The 24,708-nt window shown below is 39.9% G+C and overlaps 1 protein-coding gene across 1 annotated transcript in view; it reads right to left on the reverse strand.

The window, feature by feature from the left end:
* LOC137424414 (lysine-specific demethylase 5C) overlaps positions 1-24,708 on the reverse strand; it is a 192,450-nt gene that overhangs the window by 129,531 nt on the left and 38,211 nt on the right. The window contains exons 5-11 of the mRNA XM_068111843.2: positions 19,676-19,729; positions 18,122-18,238; positions 17,074-17,200; positions 16,303-16,415; positions 14,233-14,391; positions 5,391-5,510; positions 774-932 (exon numbers count right to left, since the gene is read on the reverse strand). Of these exons, the coding sequence (XP_067967944.2) occupies positions 774-932; positions 5,391-5,510; positions 14,233-14,391; positions 16,303-16,415; positions 17,074-17,200; positions 18,122-18,238; positions 19,676-19,729 (849 nt within the window). The remainder of the gene's footprint in view (positions 1-773; positions 933-5,390; positions 5,511-14,232; positions 14,392-16,302; positions 16,416-17,073; positions 17,201-18,121; positions 18,239-19,675; positions 19,730-24,708) is intronic.

The following is a 24,708-nucleotide window of genomic DNA, read 5'->3' on the forward strand; positions in this document are numbered from 1 at the left end:
AAACTTCTTCCATTTATGAATTATGGAGGCCACTGTGCTCTTGGGAACCTTCAATGTCGCAGAAATTTTTTGTAGGCTTCCCCAAATCTGTGCCTCGACACAATCCTGTCTCTGAGCTCTGCAGGCAGTTCCTTCGACCTCATGGCTTGGTTTTTGCTCTGATATGCATCGTCAGCTGTGAGACCTTATATAGACAGGTGTGTGCCTCTCCAAATTATGTCCAATCAATTGAATTTACCACAGGTGGATTGCAATCAAGGTGTAGAAACATCTCAAAGATAATCAAGAGAAATCGGAGGCACCTGAGCTAAATTTCAAGTGTCATAGCAAAGGGTCTGAATACTTATGTAAATGTGATAGTTCAGTTTTTCTTTTTAATAAATTTGCAAAACTTTCTAAAATCCTGTTTTCTCTTTGTCATTATGGGGTATGGAGTGTAGATTGATGAGGGAAAAAATGAATTTAAACGATTTCAGCATAAGGCTGCAACATAACAAAATGTGAAAAAAGGGAAGGGGTCTGAATACTTTCTGAATGCACTGTGTGTGTGTGTGTGTATATATATATATATATATATATATTTTTTATGTATATAGCATGATAATTAGCTCAGTGTCTGTTTTGTTACAAAATGCATTCTTTCAAAAACAACTGGATGGATATCATGCGATATCGTTTTTCAAGCAAAACACGACCAGCCTGGATTAATTTCATAGGTGTATCAAGAAAAGGATTAACCAATCACATCAAAGCACCACATATCGAAGACACACCTCCTCCTCTTGTGATAGGCTGTGCTTGGAGGAGCTCACAGGAAAGCCACTGCCAAACTCGCGGGAGTGAATATCTGCACCGTACTCTACTGTAACATCTTCTTCGATGGTGCTCACCAAGCGCCAGAACTCACGCTCTACAACTTCAGTGGGCACCAACTAAGAGTAATATGAAAAAGAGACAAACACATCCAAGTCAGTAAGTTAACATAACAGGATATAAACCAATGAGACCGGAATACAAGTTTAGTAGAGTAGAGAGGCCAAACTCTTTCAAAGTGTTTTTTTCCTCTCCTCTATTGTCTTATTGTAACATACGATTTAATATTCAAAATTTAATATTCTTGGGAAGGTAAACGAATCAGTATAGAGAGGAATAGTGAGACAGTTAAGTGTCACACACACTAGTTAAAAAAATTGGATAATGGATTACATTCCAGCAATTCCAATGAAAGCTGACGGCCAATGGTGCAAGTTTTTCCATTTTTCCCCCCAGGATGCCAATATAGCAAAAACAGCATCACTGTGCAGCAGGAATCTTGGGAGGGTTGTTGTGGATCACGTAGATTGATTTACGACGTTACAACTGCGGTGTCAATTCACAAGCAGAGCTGTTGCAGCAAGGCCTACCACCATGGCATGTGTGTTTGCTTTCAAAGGATGAAAAACGTGTCGGTACAAGTGAGTACCACCCACGATCAGTGCAAGAGCATTTTAACGTTACCGTTCACGCACTTCAAGGCATTGGTTTTGATTCAACCAGCTGAATGGAAACATTGCAAGAAAGGAAAAACAAGCGGATTTTGCAGCTAATTATTTGTTTTCCCCGTCTCTACATACATAAAATAATTCTTACGTGATCACAGAGCCCACAATGCCAAATGCTTCCACCATCTTGCTTGCCAAGTAGAAAGGAAAGTTTATGTTGCTGAAAGGAAATACAATCCTTTAACCCATAATTAGGCCTCCAATTTTGTGAGTCGACGCGCGAGGGTGAAAAGGGCCATTTTTCACTATTCCGAAAGTAATTCATCACCAAGGAATAGACAATAACGGAAGTGACGCAAAAGCACCGAGAGACCGGAATAACAAGAATCAACAGGCTATAAAGTCTGTTCTGATTATTTTGTCACAGGGGATACCTTTGATATAATTTCGATTATTTGAGATTTTACGTTACTATTATCATTGTTGTTGTTGCTGTTGATCCAACTTGATGACAACAATCTTTATGCTTCTCTCACAAGTCATAACTATGAGTAAAGGTGATATTGTGGACAAATTATCCAATGGATACATCATTTGTTGTAGAAAAATAATGTCGTGTCAGCCCCGGCGGTGAACACCGCTGGGTGACGAATAGCCATAACGGTCCTTTAATTCCGAGGCCCAGAGCCAAAACTGGTAGTTGGTCCGTCGCGCGCGAGTGAGGGAACCAAAGTTCTTACCTCAGACAGAAGCCACACGGGTTGATTCCCAAAACCCACAAATAAAGAAACACGACACCACAAATAAAATACAACAATAATGAATTTAATGAAAGTAAATGCAAGAATAAAATAAATGCGAAGGTGAATCGAATATTTCCTACGGTGAGACATCTCCACTCAGACACCAAAACAGACAAGGGGAAAGATAATAAAACAAAATAAAATTCCCTTAGCCGGCCGGCACTCAGGTCTGGTCCAAGATTGGTGCTTGTGGATTGTGGTGATTGGCGGTCGTCAAAACTGGTCAGATCGGCAGTGCAGGATGAGGATGGCCGACGAAAGGACCGCGCGTCGAAGCCCCCACAATGGCACCGATCAACGACGCGAGTGCAGCCCTTCCTCACGATCAAAAGTGTTGACACCGCTCTCTCTCAGCGTCAGCACACCAAAAAATGCCAGCTGTCTGTTCGAGCGTAGGGACCAACAATGACGAAAACCTTCCCATTCGTGCAGAAACAAGAGACCACACATAGAGCAGATACGCGCTCTTCTTCTTCCTTCCCTCTCCTCCAAAGCGCACACTAGCCAGAAGCGCCAGCACAAAAGGGACAAAAGCCAGACCGCGAGAAAGAGTCTTCTTCCTCCTGCTCATGAACCTTCCTGGTGACGTCACACCGACCAATGACCGAGCAAAGTCGAATTGCCCCATCGTCTTGCTTGACCAATGACGAACCTTGGGGCGTGGCCTGCCGGCTTGCTATTCCTTAGAGGTGGGGTTTAGCTCTCGATCGAGAACGTTCGGCCTCTGTCGGCAATTATGCCGGTTATTGTTGGTTAAATGGAGGTTGTTATTGTTACTGCGGTTTTTATGGCCGGCCTTGTTGTAGTTGTAAAACAAACCGTAGGAAAAAGCCACAGTATATCCGTGTTAAGATAACTTGATCGTGGCGTTTTACCAAGGCCGCTTCTAATAACAACACCAAATATAATAGCATAATATTAATGTTATTACATAACAATATTAATACTAATAATATCCCACCTCCGCCAGGGGTGTTTCCTCCTTGAACAAATGCCTGTCAACGGTTATAAATAGCTTATCGTGCCATTTTCGTTGGAGCAACGACCCCTACCAATAGTAAAAATATTATAAACCACAAATATGTTTGCTTGAAACAGTCGCCAATGTGTTTAATATGAAACTGAAAGGGAGGAAATCCAGGGTGTCTTCAGATACAAAGCAGCTAGCTAGCGCTTGCCAAGCCAGCCGTTCCTTATCGACGGTTTTGAATGGAGTGCTTCCTTGAATGCTTAAACCACTTGGCGAGCGCTCCACAAGAAACTTGGTTAATGAGGCCTGACCATAGATCTACTGTAATCTATATATCCCAGAGAGGAATGACCCTTTCTGCCACCCCAGTATGAAAAGGGTGTAACTAATACATGCAAATACAGAAATTGTATCTTTTCATATGACGTATGATCATTTTCACTGGAAATTAGCAATACTACAGTAGGTAGCTTTAGACAGAAGTGATATTTTTTTAAGGTATCAACAAAGTGGCAGAAATATGGATATACACACTCGGAGGATTTCCCTCCCTCCACTCCCTCCACCCCCCCCCCCCCACCCCACCCCACCACCACCCCGAATAACCCCTCCCTCCGGCAGGAGCCAGTGGTCAAGCCACTCGCACTGTACCACATGTAAAGGCAAAAATTGCAAGTTGTCTCCCCAACCTCATGGTTCAGACTTAGAAAAATATTTTTAGGATGAGGATGTGAGCAAATACGATTGGAATAATATTAATATGTAATGAAATATGAACAATGCGGGAACAAGTACACTTCCAGGTTAAAAACTAGAACGACACTCTTCGACGTCACGACATCGACCAATATGCATCCGCCCACATTACATCATTATAATACTTGCACCAAGTTTGATTTAAATCCTTTCAGCTGTTCACAAGTTATCACATTTTTACCTGACATGACCTCTGACCTTTGGCTTTGACCTTGGGACCCCAAAATCTAATCAGTTGATCTTTACATCATTATACATACCTGTACCAAGTGTGAATTAGATCACTTCAGCCGTTCTCAAGTTATAGACCTTTTGCGGAATTTGACCTTTGCCCCCAAAATCGAATCAGTTAATCTTTACATCATTATACATACCTGTACCAAGTGTGAATTAGATCACTTCAGCCGTTCTCAAGTTATAGACCTTTTGCGGAATTTGACCTTTGCCCCCAAAATCTAATCAGTTAATCTTTACATCATTATACATACCTGTACCAAGTGTGAATGAGATAACTTCAGCCGTTCTCAAGTTATAGACCTATTACAGACTTTGGCCTTTGACCTCTTGACCCCAAAATCTAATCAGTTCATCTTTACATCATTCTACACAAGTGTACCAAATTAGATCATAATCCCAATACTGGTTCACAAGTTATCGCGATAATAGGATGTTTACCTAACATGACCTCTGACCTTTGACCTCATGACCGCAAAATCTAATCAGTTCATCTTTACCTCATTATACATACCTGCACCAAGTTTGACTAAGATCCCTTCCGCCATTCTCAAGTTATCGCGGTAACAAAAACCTATCACGGACGGACGGACAACCTGAAAAAATAATGCCTCCCGCCAACGGAGGCATAAAAAAAAAAGGAGACTTTCAGGTTCATACTATATATATATATCAGGTAATAATGGGCATTTGGGAATTATATCCACAGAATCCATAATAAGGAAGTCCTCTAGCCTCTGGTTGTACCACAAGGCTCAACGTTTCGGCCAGCAAAACAGAGTTTATCCATGCTCCACTAGCCTTCGTTAAGAGCAAATTTCCTGTTAACCTCCTCCCAGAAAGCAGCGGCAGTGGTTCCGGTGGTGTATAATTTGAGGTGACCACAGGCTTATGCCTGTGTTGGATGACGATGATGATGATTATGATGATGATGAAGGGGTGGGCCGAATCAGTTGGCCAATCACAAAGCTGTCTTTGGGAGACCCTGTGACATAGCACCAATTCTACCATCACCCAATGAATGGCAAGCTTGTGTTGTAACTGCTTTCATTGGATAATGAACCTCCTTAAGAGGTACTTAAGTAATATAAAAAGACAAATAGTAATGAGAAGTATGGAAAGTGAAAATGCAAGAACAAAGCATACATGCACTGGCTGATTGAAGTAGTCTGCCTTGAAGGTATCAGCCATCTCTCCAAAGCTCTGCAGGGTGTACTCCTTAGTAGCTTGCTCAAAGCCAAATGCATCCTGCAGCTTGGTGCATTCCTACAGGACAGAAGGTGATATCAAAAAAAAAAGCCATGCAAAACAAGTCAAAATGCTGGATATGTTGAAAACTGGACGTAGGAATAAGGTACAACACAACTTGACAGACCCAAGAAAAATTAAAATGTAAGAGAAACTAGAAACATCAATTACTCACAAATACAAACTAGAATGAAGTCAATCCCCATGTTTCCCACAAAAAGCAAAGTTGAAAGATGGTATAAAGTTCCACCAGGAATGATCCAACATCAAATTTTGAGCCAATTTTTTCCCCATTTTGACTTTTGTGACCCTAAGTCCGCACCCCCTAGGGCATAAACAGGGGGGTCAAATCCAAAAGATCGTTACAATGCTGATTGCATAATTATATAAAATGTTTCATTTTTAAAATGTTTGATAATGTGCTCGTAATTGCATTTTTAAGTACAGTATTTCACCTTTTGACCCCACCCCAGGTGACAGGGCCAAAAATGATACTGCTCTTGCAACTTCTTGCCATGTGGTGATCAGAACTATTAAGTTTGGTGAATTTCTGCCCAACCGTTTAGGGGAGATAGCATGACAGACAGACGGACCCAATTACAAAACCCATCTGTTTTTGTCAAAAAGTGTAGGGATAACTAGTCACAAACCCCACTCTGTCTTCTGACCCAAACACCAAAGGCTTACACCATTACCATGTACAAATAGTTTGGGCGTGTGTGCATAAGCGCACATGCACAAAACCCTGAATGCAACTATACCATGCCCTGAAATATGAGGCTCTCATTGCTCTGCTTTACGAAAACTGGCTTTTCAATTGCCACAAACACAAATTTCCAAGCAGTTGTTTTCTCCTCCTCTTCCGTTTACAAGTCTATAACAAAAAAGAGCAATCAGAGATTGCAGACTCTCGCCAGGACGTGTTTTTAGTGGTTTTTAGGTCTTTGTAAAACAAATATGGTGGCCGAACCACGCGACCGATGACATCATTTATTTTTTCTCAACCAATTTATCCTGAGATGACGCTTAATCGGATGAAGTTTTTTGCCCCAATCTCAACCAATTTCATCTTGATTGGATGAAGTATTGTACTTCTCGAATTATGACATCATAATGGAGGCACCTATGACATCATCATTAACATATGTTATTCCCAATGGAGAGTTCTTTACAATGAGCCATGTCTCAATTTTTTCTACGCAGCGCTTTCAGAGATATAGAGGTGCAAATTTTTTCGGTTTTTCCAAGATGGCACCCATACCACGTGACCTATTATGTCATAATTATCATTAAAAATTATACAGGAGGAGGTGCACCTGTGGTGAAAATTTCCTGTCAATTGGACCAACGGTTGCAGAGAAAATCATATTTATTCTGTGCGGACAAACAGACAGACAAACAAATGAAAAATCGGTCAGAGACCGAGGACTTGCCGGAATGTACTGTTTTTTTTTATCGGCCATTTTGGATCAAAATGGTGGGAAATCTATACATGTATATACGCTAAGCAATGGAAGGTAACTGAGTAAGTGTATGCATATCTCTTGTCCTTTCAGAGTTATAGTGGTTTGAAATATATTTTCAATGAAAACTTGGCCCCCTGACCTTTGACCCCAAAAATAATTAAAACTAAGCATTTTTGACCATTTTATGCCACGTGTTATTTTTCGGGAATTGAATAATGAATATTTTGGTGTTGGTTAGAAGGGAATCGGATAATGTTTGACAGTTATTAGTAAAAAAAACAATTTGACCTTGAGTTTGACCTTTCAAGGTCACTCAAGGTCAAAGGTCATGGTGCCAAATGAAATGTCGCATGTGACTTCCTATATGTCAGTAACAGTAAGTGTATGCATATCTCTTGTACTTTTAGAGTTATAGTGGTTTGAAATATATTTTAAATGAAAACTCGACCCCCCTGATTTCACGTTTTGGGTGACCTTGAGCTTGACCTTGAGACTAAAGAGATAAAAACGTGGCACAGTCTATTCCAGGGCAAGGCAAATATGTGTGTAAAGTATGGCGATGCTATGTGCAACGATGTAGACGTAGTACTGCGCACAAACAGACAGACAGACAGACAGACAAACCAACCAACCAACATACTTGCCGGAATAACAAACAAATGGACTCAAATGCAATACCCTCTCCTCTGGTGAGCGTAATGACAGTGGCCACAGACAAAGTACATCTTACTACATATGCCAACTAACTTTCCTTCCATCAATTGTAGCAATGATTGGTGATTGCTGTAGTATTCGTGTTTGGCAAGTATACTTGGCAAACGAACTCCTCCACATGTTTCTCTGTGGCCTCAGAAAGAGATCCACATCCACGATTATTCAATCGAGCGGCATGCTTCTGGAATGCCTTCCATGTGGACTTTTGCCATGCTCACTCAGTTGTGCTGCAGAGTGAACCAAGAGCACCAACACAGGTGTGTCTCTAAATGAGACGATGAGATGCTCGAACCTTGCTCGATATGCTTGCTGCCTCGGCATGTTGTATAATGCGTGTATCCGCCTCTTCTCGAGTCGATTCAAGTCTGATCCTTGGGATGATTCTGCAGTATTTTCATCAGCAAAGCGCCTCCAATGTGATTAACTCACAATTTTGCAAAATATCCTTTGCTTTGATCAGAATTTGCGCACTCGGAAATTCACTCAGATTATATTTGTTGGCTGGGAGGTCGATGAATTGTTTCCAGCTGACAGGTAAAGGAACATCTCTGCCATCAATCTTACGGCGTATAGATCTGCTTGGACCAGCTTGATTTGCTCGGGTACCAGATTTAATCGACTCTTTCCTGTATCTACCAAAGACGACATCTACCCTTGAGCATCCTTCACGGAAATGACTGAATACTGCATTACTGAATGCGTCAGAAAGATCCCCAAATGTCTATGTCCCCGTTGGTTTTCCAATCACTTGCTCATCAATAATGGGGCAAGTTTTTAAGTTCTGAAGTCGGAAGGGTCTCAACGCTCACATCTTCCTCTAGGATCATTCCAAGTGCAGCCTTGTTGGTGGATCATAGATTTCCAGCTGTGTCTGTTATGGAGAGTGGGACTGGTGATAGTTCATGAGACAATCCATCTCACGTCCAGCATCTTTGGGCACCAGAAGCCACTGAAAGAGCACTTTTGCTGTTTTGCCCCTTTGTGTCGGATCTTTTTTGTTCTCAATGTACATTGTTTTGAGACTAACACTTTGTCATTGTTTCAGCTTTGTTGTGTGGAACCCCACTTCCCTTGTACATATCCAGGTCTCTATAAACTCTCTGATCTTGCGTTCACCATGTATTTGCATTGTGAGCAAAACAGTCTTGATGTTTTCAGTGGCAATGTCGCGACTAGAAAGGCATGTCAAGTCTTGACTATTTTTAATTAGACGGAGAATCGTTCAAGTTGATCCACCAGCTTTTGAACAACTTCTCTGTCTCTTTTGATCCTTCAAGTGCCGATATCCTTGTTGGCAGAAGGTGCATATTCACATTCTCCTATGATTGATTAAGCCGAACATGAAGGAAGTCTCATCAGCGAGACGGCTACGCTCATTGTATGTCGAGCACCATTTGTCCCTGGCACTGTCTGAAATGGTACAATCCCAACGAGACCACCTGCTAACTTGCTAACCTTGTTCACATGTTCCAACACCAAATCAGTACTGATCTGATTGAATGTTTTGTTTGTAGTTTTCACAACAAAATTTCCATCCTTCAACGACTGGTACACATCTGTATTGGAAATTTTCAGCTCATGTACATCCGCTGCATACATTTTTTTTTCTTTGTATACAGCGTCGAGGCTCGTGAAAGAGCTAACATTTATCAAACAAACAAATCAAACAAACAAGCAAGCAAACAAAGTATATAAAAAGGGGAGCGGTCGACAAGATGGGGAGAGAAGGGGAGGAAGCACACAAACACAACATTTGAGAGCAGGGATATCGGGAGATGTGTGGGAGAGAGAGGGCCTGGGGGGGGGGGGGGGCAGGATAGGTAAAAAACGCAAGGACCCCAAGGACTTCCAGAGAAGAAGTCGGCACCTCAAAAAAGTGGATTTGGGGTGAAATTAGCGGGGGTAGAAAAGATCAAGGTTTTGGATTGGGGAAGATAAGAGATGATGGTGAACAGCCGTTTTAAAGACCTGGAGGGAGGAGTGGGATTGAAGAGAGTGAGGGAGTTTGTTCCAGAGGCGGGAGAAAAGAGGAATGAAGGAGTGAAGGTGAGCAGAGAGTCTTGATTTTGGCAGTTTAACCATAAGAGGGTTGCAGGCAGATCTTGTGCGACCTGTAGGAATATTTGGGGGACAGAGCCCAGAGAGAGCTGGCGGAGCAAGGCCGGAGAGGAGTCGGTAGAAGACGGGTAAGGTAGACTGTTCCTCATCTCATATAGTAAGTATGGTCGTAGTGGGCAATCCACGGCACCATGGCAAGGAAGGCTGATTGATGTATTTGCGTTCATTTTTGCGTTCCGCATATATGAACTGTAGCAATATTTGAACCATTTTCATGTAATGTCTCCAGTAGAGGCTTGGTGGTGGCAGTTTCATCATACTGCTCCAGTAATTGCAGTAGATATGCATTTTCCACTTCATCTGCCAGCTGTTGCATCACTTCAAACGGGGTATCCTGCTCCTCACTGTCATCCAATGACTTTGCTAGTTGCTCAGATAGCCTTTGGATATCTGCATCATCAAGTCCTTGATCGTTAGCCAACCCTCAGAATTGAGGTCTTATGATTAGGCAAAGACCCTCCAGAGTCTGATGGCGATGTTGCTTAGCTGACTTGGGGTTGTAAACTATAAGCTGTCATTTTGTTCAGAAATGAACTGGGAAGGTTTTGACATAAACATTGTCAGCATTTACCATGTATATAACGAAGTTTTAGAAACTATAGTACACTTTCGGTCATTAAAGCAAAACACGATTTTGCTATATTTCGCCTTATTTTGTATGTTCATGTCAAAAAAGCTACAATATTGATTAACATAAGCCTCATTAATCCAGTGATTTTGATACCAAATTAGCTATATGTAGCACTATAATTCATGGATTATAGATCATGCGTATGTTCAAAATTGGTATAATGCGCGTACACCTTATTTTGTAAAATTGGTCACAACTTGGTGAAAAATCACAATGGGGTGTCATCCAGGCTGGTTGTGGTGGGTAAAGGTCAAAGATAACCCTGGCCTGGAGCACAGCTTGGAGGCTGATTTGTAACACAGCTTGGAGCTTCTAACAGCTTGTAACATTTAACAAGCACAGCTTGTAACATTTAAGTACCACTGATGTGACTTTTAGAGCACCTTTGAGATTATTCTCCTCGACTATAATAAAGGTTTGTTTCAGATTTGACTACAAAGTCTCAAATGGTAAAATGGATGTGGCCTGGACGGACCAGTTGTGGCAAGTAGTACAAACATAGGAATCCCAATGCTACACACCCTCTCAGCAGCCGGACCGGTTTCATCACTTATTGGCGAGTCATCAGCGACTGCGTAGACAGAAACGCACATCACCGAGGCTCCCAAGCATATACCATGTGCAAGGTCAATATTTCATACACATTTTCATATACACCGACATTCAGGTGTCGCTATTCACGGATGGTGCCCTGGGTATTCGCGGTTAACATTTTCACGTATTCGCGATCCGCTTGTACATTCGCCGCCCTGTGCTTCGCGTATTCACGGGCGCAAAAAATATTTTTTAACGGAAACTGCAAGTGATTATTTAATTATATATCTGTTTCTGTTGTTTAGTTTTGTGAAGCCTGGTGTTGGCTTAGTGGTTAACGTGCTGGCTTGGGATCCTAGGATCCTGGGTTCGAATCCCGGTCGATCGCTGAATTAACACCAGGGTGTTGACTCAGCCTGTCATCCTTCCGAGGTCGGCAAATTGAGTACCAGTTCACTGGTAATTCCCTGTGCGTCACAAGAGGCGACTAACATGGTTGGTGGCAGGGAGAGCATCCGGCCAAAAAAAATTGCTTCAAAAAGGGGACCAAGGTGGCCAAAAAGGTCAACCCCTGCTCTGCAGGGAAAAATGGCCTCTAAAGGTGGTTCAGTTTTAAGTCTTGCGAGTCCTTGAGAACGATTCTACATGCTGCCATGTCTCCGAGCAACCATTGAAAATGGTCAAAAATACCGTGATACTGTTTAAAATCCCTTTAGTCAGTGTAGTATGCTGCTTTAGTGGTAAGGCCAAGGCCGCGAGGCGTGCACTCGCGAGATCACAGTCGATCCCGTCAGAGCGGGAAGGGCATATGGTCATTCACAAAACACGGAACCAAACCACAAACATGGACCAGGAACATAGCAATACATTACAGGCCACACACGATTAAAGTGTGATCCTCAAAGCACGTCTTGATCCCAGAAATAGTCGCCGTTTTAACTGCTCGGAGTTTAAGCTTGAAGGATGATACGGTATTTTGTATTATCTTACGAAGACAGATGTTGAGTTTAAATTGCATAATTCAAAACGTCCTGGCATCACAGTCCTTGTGTTAGAATTACATTTTATTTTACATCCAAAATAAAAGTTCATTTTTACTTACGTACCATGAACCAGCCCTGCTGATCGGTGCAAGATATCCATGGTGTAAATCTTGTGCCGATCAGCGAGGCTGGTTCATGGTAAAGTAAGTAAAAATGAAACAGAATGACAACGGAATGCTAGCAACTGCATCATTTATAACAGTACATCCTTTGAATACCCTCCATCTCAAACACATGGTGAGGTGTATCTCACTGGTCATCTCCCATGCATATGATTGTCTGGCACCCTGCCCAATTTCAAAACTGTCAGCTATTGGTATCAAAAGTTCCCTCAAAGACTAGCTATCAGATTTCCTGTGTGTTCATAATCAGCAGGTTGCTTTGGATGGAATACTATCTCATGCCATATTTATCCCTCAGATCGCTCAAGATAGTGTTCTGGGGTAAATCCTATTCTTGAGATTTTTTTTTTTATGCCTCCGCCATCGAAGGTTATTATGTCCGCCCGTCCGTCTGTCCGCACGGGCTAAACCTCGTTGTTCTGAGCAACCACATGTCCAATTGAGACAAAACTTTCAGGGTAGGAGTGATACGCATGCAGAATGTTTTATGATAGTTGTGACGTCATAGGTCACGTGGTATGGCAGCCATCTTGGATTAAACACAAATAATTAAATTATTTCTCGGAAACTGCTGAATGAAAAAGGGGGTACATGGTATAGAACAAATGAACACTACTAGGAGTTTCAGGAAAGAAAAACGGAATTGAGGAATTGTTGTTCCAAAGTTGTTCCAAAGGTGGGGAAAAAAGAGGAATGAAAGAGTGATGGTGAGCAGAGAGTCTTGATTTTGGTAGTTTTACCAGAAGAGGGTTGATGGCAGATTTTGGGCGTCATGCAGGAATATTTGGGGAACAGAGTACAGACAGAGCAACAACAACACAACAACATGCATTTTAAGGCCATTTTCCCTGCTAGAGCGGGGGTTAGCCTTGCGGTCCCCATGACAATCTTCTCCATTTTGCCCTATTTTCTGCATCTCTCCTTGTTAACCCCCTTGCCCGCATTTCTTCTTCCACCATCTTTAGCCAAGTCTTTCTCGGTCTTCCCCGTCCTCTACTTCCTTCTCCATTCATTTCCGTCACTCTTCTCAACCAGTCACTGTCATCCTTCCTCAACACATGACCAAACCATCTCAACCTGTTCCTCTTCACAGCATCAATCACAGGCTCTATTCCCATCATCTTTCACAATTACAGACAGAGTACAGACAGAGCAGGGGGTGCAAAACCGGAGAGGAGTCGGTAGAAGACAGAAAGACCACCAACCTGCCTGAGGTGAGATTGAGAGTGAAATGCCCTCAGAATCAGGTCAGAGATACATTATTGGATTAACCTTAATTAATAAATTATTGGCTCAGAGATACAAATGCCTTCATTATTGGATTAACCACTGTACAACACTGTAGATGACTAAACTATTTGCAGGAGTTCACACTCTTCTGCTAGGTGGGCTGCACCAGCATCCCTTTCTGCTGATATGATCATCTACTTGGTACATTATTTTAATGCACAAAAGACCCATGTCCTCACCAATGATCGGCAGGCAAATAAATCTCACACATTTATGTGGTCAGCCATTGCGAGAGGTACGCTCTCTACCAGAGATCTCTCTTCAGCAGATCTTAGTGCCAAGCTGGCCACCAAAGCCAGAAGCCACCTCAGAATTCTCCATAGGACAAAGGCCTTACTCAGATAATAACTGTGTGCAAAGTCTTCATCTGGGGTGTCGAGGAATATGGTTCTCCACTGTGGAATGCTGCTGCTGCTTCCCATCTTTCCCTCCTCAAGGCTCTGTAATACGCCCACCTCGGTGTCATTGGAATTTCGTATGTGAAAGCTGAGTCTCGGCATCTACTTTTTCCTCGCCAAATACAGGTTGGTTGCCTCGGGTTTATTATTATTATTTTTTAACCAGCTTTATGCAGTTCTTGCTCCTCTTGCCCTCTGACCTTGCACCTCTCTGGTCTAGCCCATGCTCATCTAGAAACCCTTTCCTTGTACTGTGGTTCATCAATTTGTTGTCATTTGCCTGCTGATGCATTGTCCCACCCCACTGGCATTTTCCTTGTCCATGACCCTTGATACCTGTAAATATTTTTTTAATGTTACTGAGAAAAGTGGTGCATCTGAAAGTTAGGGGTGTTTGCCAAGGATTACTTGGTGCTCTTCAGACCTTCGCCATGCACTTGGGGCAGTACCAGGAGACCTTGGTAATATCCAGGAATGGTGAAAGCAGGCAGCCTGAGTGATAGCAATCCTTGCAGGTGTTGCACACGAGTAACTTGCCTTCGCCATCACTCAAACTGCACACCAAGCATGTACGGCCAGCAGACTACAGGCACAGAAAAGTCCTCGGTTAATGCTCTCAATCACAAACCATGAATCGTTTCTATACCAAAACATAAATAAATCACAAATTTCTTATTTGCAGAAGAAACTCATGGAAAAAGTAGCAAACAAAGAATAAAAATACAGACCAGCAAATCAAGATAAACTAGAACGGCACTCAGTAGAGCGCATACCTCCGCCGGGTTGGCCATGTCACTCAATGGTGAAGAATCACTTAAAAAATTAAATAATTCTCATATCCGAATCCATATTCAGATCTTCACCAAAATCGAATTGAATCGTCCTTGTCAGACACACAATCTATCCAACAAGTTTCGTCCAAATCGATCCATAAATTTTTGAGATATCCCGCAATGTATAGTTTTTGGCCCTATCTCCCAATTGTGAATAATCACTTTAAAATTCTAGTAGCCGAATCCGAATCCGGATCTTCACCAAAATCTAATCATTTCGTCCTTGTGACATATGCTACATCTCTGCCAAATTTCGTCCGAATCCGTCCACAGCTTTTTGAGATATTTTGTTCACAAAAAAACAAACAGACAAACACAAACAGACAGGGGTGAAAACATAACCTCCTTTGGTGGCGGAGGTAACCATGACAGCAACAGATTGTGGAAAACAGCAATGGCGCTTGCAAGAACTAATGAAAGGTATGAAACCAAAATATGAAACTAGAACGGCACTCGGTCGAGCGCATACCTCCGCCAGGTAGAATAGTTAACATTTTGGATCCCACTTATAGGCCAGATCCAGATCCGGAACTGAAGCAAAATCTAATCGGCTTGTTTTTGTCACCTAACCAACTCAATCCCCAAGTTTTGTCATCACTCATCCAATTTTTTTTTTGAAATATCGAGCTTTATATAGTTTTTGGCCCCATCTCTCAATGGTGAAGAATCACTTGATAATTAAATAATTCTTGCACCCAGAAACAGATCTCTACCAAAATTGAATAATTTATTGTTAAACACCCAACCTCTCACCAAGTTTTGTCCGAAACTCTCCATAACGTTTGGAAATATCGTGCTATATATAATTTTGGCCCTATCTGGCGAAGAATTACTTCAAAAATTCTAGTATCTGGATCTGTATTTTCACCAGAATATAATAATTTTGTCCTTGCACACACACCCAGTCTCCACCAAATTTAGTCCATAACTTTTTCAGATATCCTGCTCATAGACAGACAGACATGAAAACAACCTTCATTCACCACCTGAGGGTGCGCAATCAGTCATGATGAACACAAGCCTTTGTGTCAGACATGCCTCCTATGTAAGACGCAAGTTCCCTGGAGGACAGAACTGATTGAAGCAAAGCCTTGTATCACATGGTATAGGTACCACGAAGCCAAGCAGTAAAACATTGTTGCAGTGAAGCCACAAATAGTTGACAAACAAGCAGGAAAGTCTCACAGCTGTATTTTGGTCTGCGACGTTGCAACGTCTATAGGCCTACACAGTCAGGACATGTCAATTACATCTGGGTGGCTTTAACTACAACTGATGATGCCTTCAACACAAGTGTCCAGAAATGGCTGGGTGCCAATCCCAAGATGTCAATATAGGTACTGCCCACATCCCCCAAACTAAATTTAAGAAAATGATACAGAAAGTAACTGATGTAATCCAAACCACGTACACTATTCCACTGTATTTCCACGAAAAAAAACAAAAACAAACCTTTTTCTGGGACAAGGGGTTATGAATGGGGAGGAATGGTAAGAAGAAAATAACGAGATAGAAAGCACAAAATAGGGACTGAATTTAGAATAAACACTTCTTTTGGCTTCATTCTTAGTTTAGTAACAAATGTTTGACATGTGCAAGACATAGGAAATGTACATTTGCAATACGTTATCATCAAGCGCTTGCACACGTTATGGACATACATCCAATTGTCCCATTGGTGTAGTAAGGTGTTGGTTGCCCGAAACATCTTTCTCTCTTCCACCATCACTTTTGATTGTATCCATCAGTTCAATTTTCACCGTCTCTTTTATCCCTGCATCCAATGCCACAAAAGCGAGAAAGGCATAGAAAACAACAATACTCCTGGAAAATTAATAATAGAAGGGTGGGAAAGGGGCATGACCATGATAAAAGTTAACCAAATGAGAAATACTTCAAGGTTCTGAGTTAAAGAAGGGAGCTATATTGAATGAATGAATGAATGAATGATCGTTTTTTAAGGCCATTTTCCCCGCTGGAGCGGGGGTTAGCCTTGCATGAGCTAACCTGAGCAGGTTAGCCTGAGCCCCATGACAATCATGGTTCCCTGTTTGAGGCAATGTTTTTATGGCCGGATGCCCTTCCTGAAGCCAACCCTTGGTCGCCTCTTACGATGCACAGGGATACGGTGTACCTATTCTAAATCGGGGTACACACCGTGATCATTCATCCCAGCAGGCTGGTACTCAATTTGCCGACCTCGGAAGGATGACAGGCTGAGTCAACCCCTCTGGCGTTAATTCAGCGATCGATCGGGATTCGAACCCAGGATCCGAGGATCCCAAGCCGGCACCCTAACCGCTAAGCCAACACCAGGCTATATTGAATGAAGGATAATTTAAAAATAAGGCGAATTATAGAAACTATTTGAGAGACGAGGCAGTGTTGATTATAATGAATTAAACAATTATTTTTTTTGCAATAATGCTTACTCTTCTTCTTCAAAGATGACTTGTCCTTCACCATAAGTCCCAACCCAACCATTTTAGGCCCAGCCCCAAATATCTGTAGCTTGCGTAGCTCAGGATTGCTCACAATGTCCTCCTCTGTTGCCTCAGGCTGAAAAACATTCACAAATGTACAAACAAAACAAATAAAAACTAGAGCAAGGTCGATGGCGCACCGACACAAATCCACATGCTTCCCACCTAAAGCAGAGTTGAAAGATGGCAGAAAGTTCCTCCAGGAATAACACAATATCAAATTTTGAGTTAAACTTTTTTCCCCATTTTGACTCCTGTGACCCCAAGTCCCCACTCCTAGGGCATGAACCGGGGGTTAAATCCCAAAAAGTCGTTACATATTGATGCATCCCCCAATGTTTATTTGAATATACAAAGTTTCATTAAAAAGCTTTAAAATGTGCCCGTAATTGTATTTTTTTTTTTATGACCCCACCCCAGTGGGCGGAGCCAAAAATGTTACTGCTCTTGCACCTTCTTGCCATGTGGTGATCATAAAGTTCAGATTTGGTGAATTTCTGCACAACCGATTTGGAGGAGAGGGCGGGTCAGATGGATGGGTAGACAAATATAAACAGACGCAGTCTGTTACAATATCCCCTGTTTTCTTCAAAAAGTGTTTTCTTCAAAATATTACAATATCCCCGTTTATTACAAAAGCTACGCAAAAGTGAAGTGATTGTGATTTATAGTGATTTCTCAATTCAACAATCAGCAATCACACTGGTTTAGGGATACAATGGCAAGGGAGTCGAACCAATCAACTTAATGGTTCACTGAAAACACAGGTCCAACTGTAACACACAGTGGATTGACCAATTAGAATCTGTCATGGGCAACGCAATGCATCAGATGTGACGGCACACAGCACAATACGCCGGTCCCTTTGGGCAATGCATCTTCAGTTTTGCTCAGATCAGTTCAATTTGCCGATAGACGCCCAACCAGTGAACATGCAAAGTAATCCGTTTATGTCCAAATATGGTGTGCTGCACTACAAACCAAAATCAAAACATACCTCGGCACTAAGGCGCTTAGCACGGCGCCCGTAACAGCTGGTCTTTGAAGGGTGCACACTCTGTCTCTGTGGCAATCTGTGAGACGTGTACTCCTTGTCTTTTTCAGTCACATCATCCTGGTACGAACAAAAAAAAAATCATTAGAAAACAAACAAAAAAGATTCATTAGAAAAGAAGTGTTGCTTTTTTCTTTGGACACGAACAACTCAAAATCGGATTTTTTTTGGCAAAAGCAAAATCACATTTGCCTTCCATCCAGGTCATTCCACCTTGGATTTCCCATTTTAACATCCATCTCAAAACATGAGGTCAGAGCCATCTCAAGACATATGTGCATTTTATTGCGTGGCACACAACGTTCATTTTCACCCCGTCAGTTAACTGTATCAAAGCGTCCTCAACGGGCTATCAGATAAGCTGCGAGTTCACGAGCAGCGGGTGGCTTTACATGGCGTTCTCTCTCATGCTCCTCATTTAGAAGCCATGGTTACAGATTGGGAAAACTCCTGTTTGATGGATTATTACTGTGCAAAAGTTTGCATTATTCCAATGATATATATTCAATACTTTAAGGTAAATTCATCAAGTTATCAATGATAACAGTTGTATGTGTTTATTATTGTAAATTAAGGGCCTTTATAAATGTGAGTGAAACAAACTGCCCAAGTAAATAACAAAAACGGTGTCATTTTATTGTATCAGTTACTATACTTCCTGTGTCTGCCATTTGCCTTCTCAAATGTCATCATTCCTTTACCCATGGTTCCTGTGTATGACTGAAGCACTCTTACAGAATTGTTGTGCCAAGTATTCTGTGGTACATTGAACAGTTCTGTTAGGTTAGTTGGGTTCCTCGTGTTCTTCTGTTTCCAGGTGAACCTATAAACCTCGATGGGACTAGTGTTCGGAATTTCGGGTGGCCATTCTAACACATGGAGCACATCAGCTGTAACCTTGTTCTCCAAATACTGTTTTACTAAATTGGAAGTGTGTTCTGGATCATTATCTTGTTGGAGAATGAATCTTCCACCGATTAAACACTATTTCCACGAGGAACTACATGGTGCTGCAGTATCTGCTTTCACTGCTCCTTTTTTAGAGTTATATTGATTTTAACAGGTTATCTTATACCAAAGGCCTAGATACAACGTGAGACAGTCGCAGAGCTTCCCGTGTTTAACAGTAAGCTGCCTGAATAATGCATGCAGCAACGGGTGGTTTCTTTTAAATATATATCCTGCTTTGTAGTCCCACAAGACTATGGCTGTGAAGCCCAAATAAAGATGTGGAATCCATCATGATAAATTTGGGTGGCTCAGTAGCTCAAGGGAAGGAGTGCTGGAAGCTGACTTTTTGACAACAGAAAGTTTAGGAGAAAAGTTGTTTTATCTGAACAGCCAATTCTCTAAGTTTTTGAGGACAGTATGCAACAATATATATACACAACACAACTTGCGGCAACAATATATATATATATATATATATATATATATATATATATATATATATATATATATATATAAATATATATATATATAAAAAGGAAAACGTACCTTATCTGCTGCAGCATTGCGCGAGCCCTTTTGCTTGGCAAGGTTCTGCAGCGTCTGAACACATGAACAAACAAATTAAGGACAATCTTCATTACAATGTTTCCCATTTATAAAAGTATATAAGAACTAGAGCAATGTGACGGTGTCGCCAATATGCCTCCTCCCCACAACGGGTAGATGCCCTCATTCACTGTCCTAAAAATAAACAAGTTTGATTTAAATCCCTTCACCTGTTTTCATGTATCACATTTTCACCGGCCATGACAGGTTTCACATCAATCGGTGAAGCGGTTTCAGAGAAGGGATTTTTAAAATTACTGGCTTTTGAGTTAATAAGGCTGCCACACCACGTGACATATGACCTTAAAAATGTACACTCTGCATATGTATGGGTGCGGAATCACGTTTGTGAAGTTTCGTGTTGATCAGATAAGGTTCATTTTTCTATCCAAGATGGCAGCCACACCACGTGACCTACGACATCATCAATTTTCAAACTATATGCAACAATGGTGTTAGATGATATATGAAAATTTTTGTATTGATAAGGTAAGCGGTTTCAGAGATATAATTATTTAATATTTTCCTTCAATCCAATATGGCTGCCATACCATGTGACCAATGACGTTTTTGTGGTCATCTTTTAATCACCATGCCGAGTCAATGACGCACATAAAGTTTCGAGTCAATCGATTTGGTGGTTTGGAAGATGCTTTTTTGGGGTTTTAGGTCAAGTCCAATATGGCTGCCAAACCATGTGACCTATGATGTCATAAACTTAAAATTCAATACAAATGTGTCATTGATCATGTGAATGCAATTTCAGATTTTTAGGATAAGGAATTCGATTAAAACATTTTTGGCTGGTATACCACTTTACCTGTGATGTCATCATTATCATGCTTTTGTTCCCCATTGAGAGTACTTGACAATTTGGCAAATTTCAAATTTTTCCATTCAGCGGTTTCCGAGAAATATATTTTTAATTATTTGCATTTAATCCAAGATGGCTGCCATACCACATGACCTATGAGTAGTGTAATAATGTTGCTTCTGGGACACCTCCGTTTAACATGGGAAATCCCTATCTAATGTCATTTACCCCCTTGTCTTTTTCAAAAATCATAAACACTTCTATTTCTCCCACCCTCATCTTTATGAACCTTTTGTCTGTAGTACCTATCCTTAATGTTGTTCATTAGACCACTCAAACACTACAAATATTTGTTTTCTCTTATAGACCTATCATCCTTCTTCTACATATCATCTGGCAGATTAATCTTTGACCCACTCAAACATTGACCCATTCACTTCCATATTAATTCTTTCCCTCCCTCATTGCCCCTAAACACCTATATTTCTCTCACCCTGTTCTTTACGAACCTTCTAACCTTTTGACATGTTATCCTTATTCATTAGACCACTTAAACACCTGTGATCCTTCTGACCTCATGGACCTTTTAACCTTTTACTCTTAATATCATCTGGTGAATATAACCCACTCAAACAACGACCCTACAAATATTTGTTTATGCGTGGGAAATAATTTAATTCTCCTACAACTCTCTTCACCATCTAATATATTAACAAAAAATATGTTTGAGTTTGGTTCTTTATTAAGATATTTTAACTGAGCTAAGATAAAATGGTAAACCTCCCTCAATGTTCTTGCTTGAGCGCCTCCAGTGCCACATACCATTTTTAAATTAAAGTATATATTTTCCTGACAACCATCAAAGTTTTCCGTCCACTCAAAAATATTTCCATCTTTTTTACCCAATTCACCGGTATTTAAATTAATTCTCTTATTTGTTTTGTGAACTTTTTTACCAGTTGCCTTTTCAATTATACCTATTTGATATTTTTCACATTCATTATGTTTTCCATTTATATACCAAGGTTGATTACACCTCCACTCTTTAGTCTGGTTGATACTTGGTTCTATCATTTATATAATAGTAAAAAAGGCGGCGGTAGCCCGTTAAAATCCCCAACCCCCCCCCTTTTTAACTTATCACTTATATATATCTTATCACTTATATATATCTTATCACTTATGTATATCTTATCACTTATATATATATCTTATCACTTATATATATATCTTATCACTTATATACTTATATAACCATAAGGGAGACTATCAATTCCATTTTCTAAAATAAACCTCTTATCATCAAAAGCCCCCAATGCTTTCTTATTTATCTCTTCTGAATATAATTGATGTTTATAACTTCTTATTCCATTAATCTTTCTAAACTCTTCTTTCTTTGTTGTTAAACAGTTATAATAATCCTTAAAGTTTATTGTTTCTTTAATAACATTTTTCTTTACACCTTTTAACTTCTTATCAGTCTTTTCAACGTTATTCACAATGTATTTATAAGCATAAGCCTTTGACCTCAATCCCACAAATTCACTCATAACATTTCCTCCTAATTCATCCTTGAACTTTCCAATCACCTTTTTATTTTTAGAAGAGAACAACTCACTCTCTGGACTGTAATTACTCGTGTCATAGATATTAATGTCTCTTTTCATGTCTGAATAAACATCGTTGGTATTAATTTTCAAAATAAAACTATCTGTATCCATATAAAGTAGATTAACATCATTTTGATATTTCTTCCTCAAGTTATTATAAAAGTAATCATACATTAATGACTTTGATAAATCAAGAATTGTTGTTCCAATATAAATAGGTTTGTTCATTTCAATACTCTCTTTAATCAAATGGATCGCACAAAAGTTCTCAGTAAAGACCTCAGCTCGAGTAAAACTCGGTCTATTAATTAATTTTGATGCTTGTTCCCAAGATGTTGATAGTCTGATATTTTGTCTTTTCCTCACATTCTCCATAGTCTTACCAAAGACCGCATTATTCATCAATTTATAAAAGTCTTTCTCAAAATCTGTTTTTGACTCTGTTCTTCTTTGTGTATTAAAATCAATGTACCCCTTTAACCAATGACTTTGATTGAACTTTAGAACCCTATGGATCTTCTCTACTCTTAGACCTTTTGATAAATATTGTCGCAAATTTCTTTGGTGTAGAACATAATTTTTCTTGTTATATAATGTAGTAAGTAATTTTTCTGTTGATTCACCTATATCAAACGATCGTTGATAATCACTCAACCATTCTTTCTTTGGACTTGCTTTCTCACAAGCAAATGGGAGATCTTTGTGTAGGTTATGGAGTTCCTCTGGATATTTTAAATCAATTTCAAAATAATAACCAACTTTTTCTTCATCCAATTCTTTTTGTGTAGAGATACATACATCTTGTAAAACGTTTTTGTAGTCTTTTTCCTTTACCCATCTAAGTTTTCCATAAGGAAGAGCCTGAGACATTGCCCAGCCATACAGGTTGTTCGCGTCATAGTACATCAAGTAAGAACTCTCTTTCGTTGGATCATAATTTGGAAGATATTTGTTATTTGCTTTTGCGTATCTACTCGAGCAGACTTGTGAAATTCCACCTCTTTTTGCCTTTTCAATCATCAAAAGCATATCAACATCGGTTATCAAATCCAAATCTTGTTTTGTCATTTTCAACATCGCACTCCAGGCCAATCCAGGTGCTGTGTAGTAGTGAGCAGGATCCAATCCATATCCAGTGCGACAAACAGATCTAAAGGCTTCAAATACATCGGCCAATAAAAGCACATCAGTTTTGAGATACAAATCGTGATACTCGCCAAGATTCTTGATGTTATATTTTTCCCAAACATTTTGTGCGTGTACATAATCTTTATCAGATATATGACTATTATTTAATTTGTTATAGAAATTTTCTTTTGAAGGAAGTTGTGTTTCATTGAATCTCTCAAATGAGTCCATATAGTCATAGGGGTAAATTCCCTTTTGTGTTAGAAAATCTTTATCTAAAAAATACTCTGAAAGACATGGAAACTCTTTTAGATTTTGAACCAAGTTAACCAATGGACTTGCCATGAATTTAAATGTATCAAGAAATCTGATATGAGTAATAGGAGATGTGTGAATTGTTTTTGTGAATGAAATGTATTTCTGATCCGTGTTTGGAATTGCTGAGATACTTCCAGAAGTCTTTGAGAGTTCCTTGATAAATAGATGTGTATCATAATGAGCGTTGTTATGAAGAAAGACAGGAATGAAAGAGGGGAGTTGATAATTAATATTACAACTTTGATGAGCCGGACCTCTATATTTACCAGTGAGATGACAATGGTCTCTAACCTTTAGACCTTTACCAATTTTCTCCTCACAAATATGACAGACATTGTTTTTTATAAATTCCCTTTTTTCTTTACTTGTTAAGGACATTGGTTTATTGGTTTCTCTCATTATCTTGGTTAATCGAACACAGTCTTTTTCTAGTCGTTTCACAAACTCCTCTGGGGTATTTGAGCCTCTATACATCTCTAACTTGTTATATTTATCACCAACGGATGATTTGATATAATAACAAAAACCACAAGGAGTATGTTTTTGATATTTATTTGTGTATGATTCTTTTGGATCTTGAGAAGCAGTATCAATTTTTTCTAAAATACTTTCAAAATCAGCATATATAACAAATGGATGTTTGATCTTTTTATTTTCATCTTTGAATGTGATCTTTAAGCCTTCTTTAGGCATATTGATTACCGTTGATTTATGTTCGCCACAATAATTTGAATGTTTATCTAATCTTTCTTGTGAATTGAAGAAGTTAAGACAACGCAAACAAATATATATTTTATTTGTTCTCTTACAGACTTGTGGTTTTATTAATTTAGCAATATCTTTGATGTATGTATAATGTGAATTTTCGTCTGAATTAAAATATAGAAGATTAATATGAGTTTGTTTACAATTGTCAGAAAGCTTTAAAACCTGAATGTTGTTTGTTTCTGTTAGACCATAAACATTAACTGATAAATTATTCATCTTTTCAAATTTAGGAATATCATTTAAAGTCATCGGAAACTTTAGATCTTTCGTATTTAATGTATTCTCATATTTTTTATAATGAGATACTCTTTCATCATGAAAATGTGGAGGATGTA

Source organism: Myxine glutinosa, chromosome 4 (genome assembly GCF_964187855.1).
Source record: "Myxine glutinosa chromosome 4, kmMyxGlut1.1, whole genome shotgun sequence".
Lineage (NCBI taxonomy): Eukaryota > Metazoa > Chordata > Myxini > Myxiniformes > Myxinidae > Myxine > Myxine glutinosa.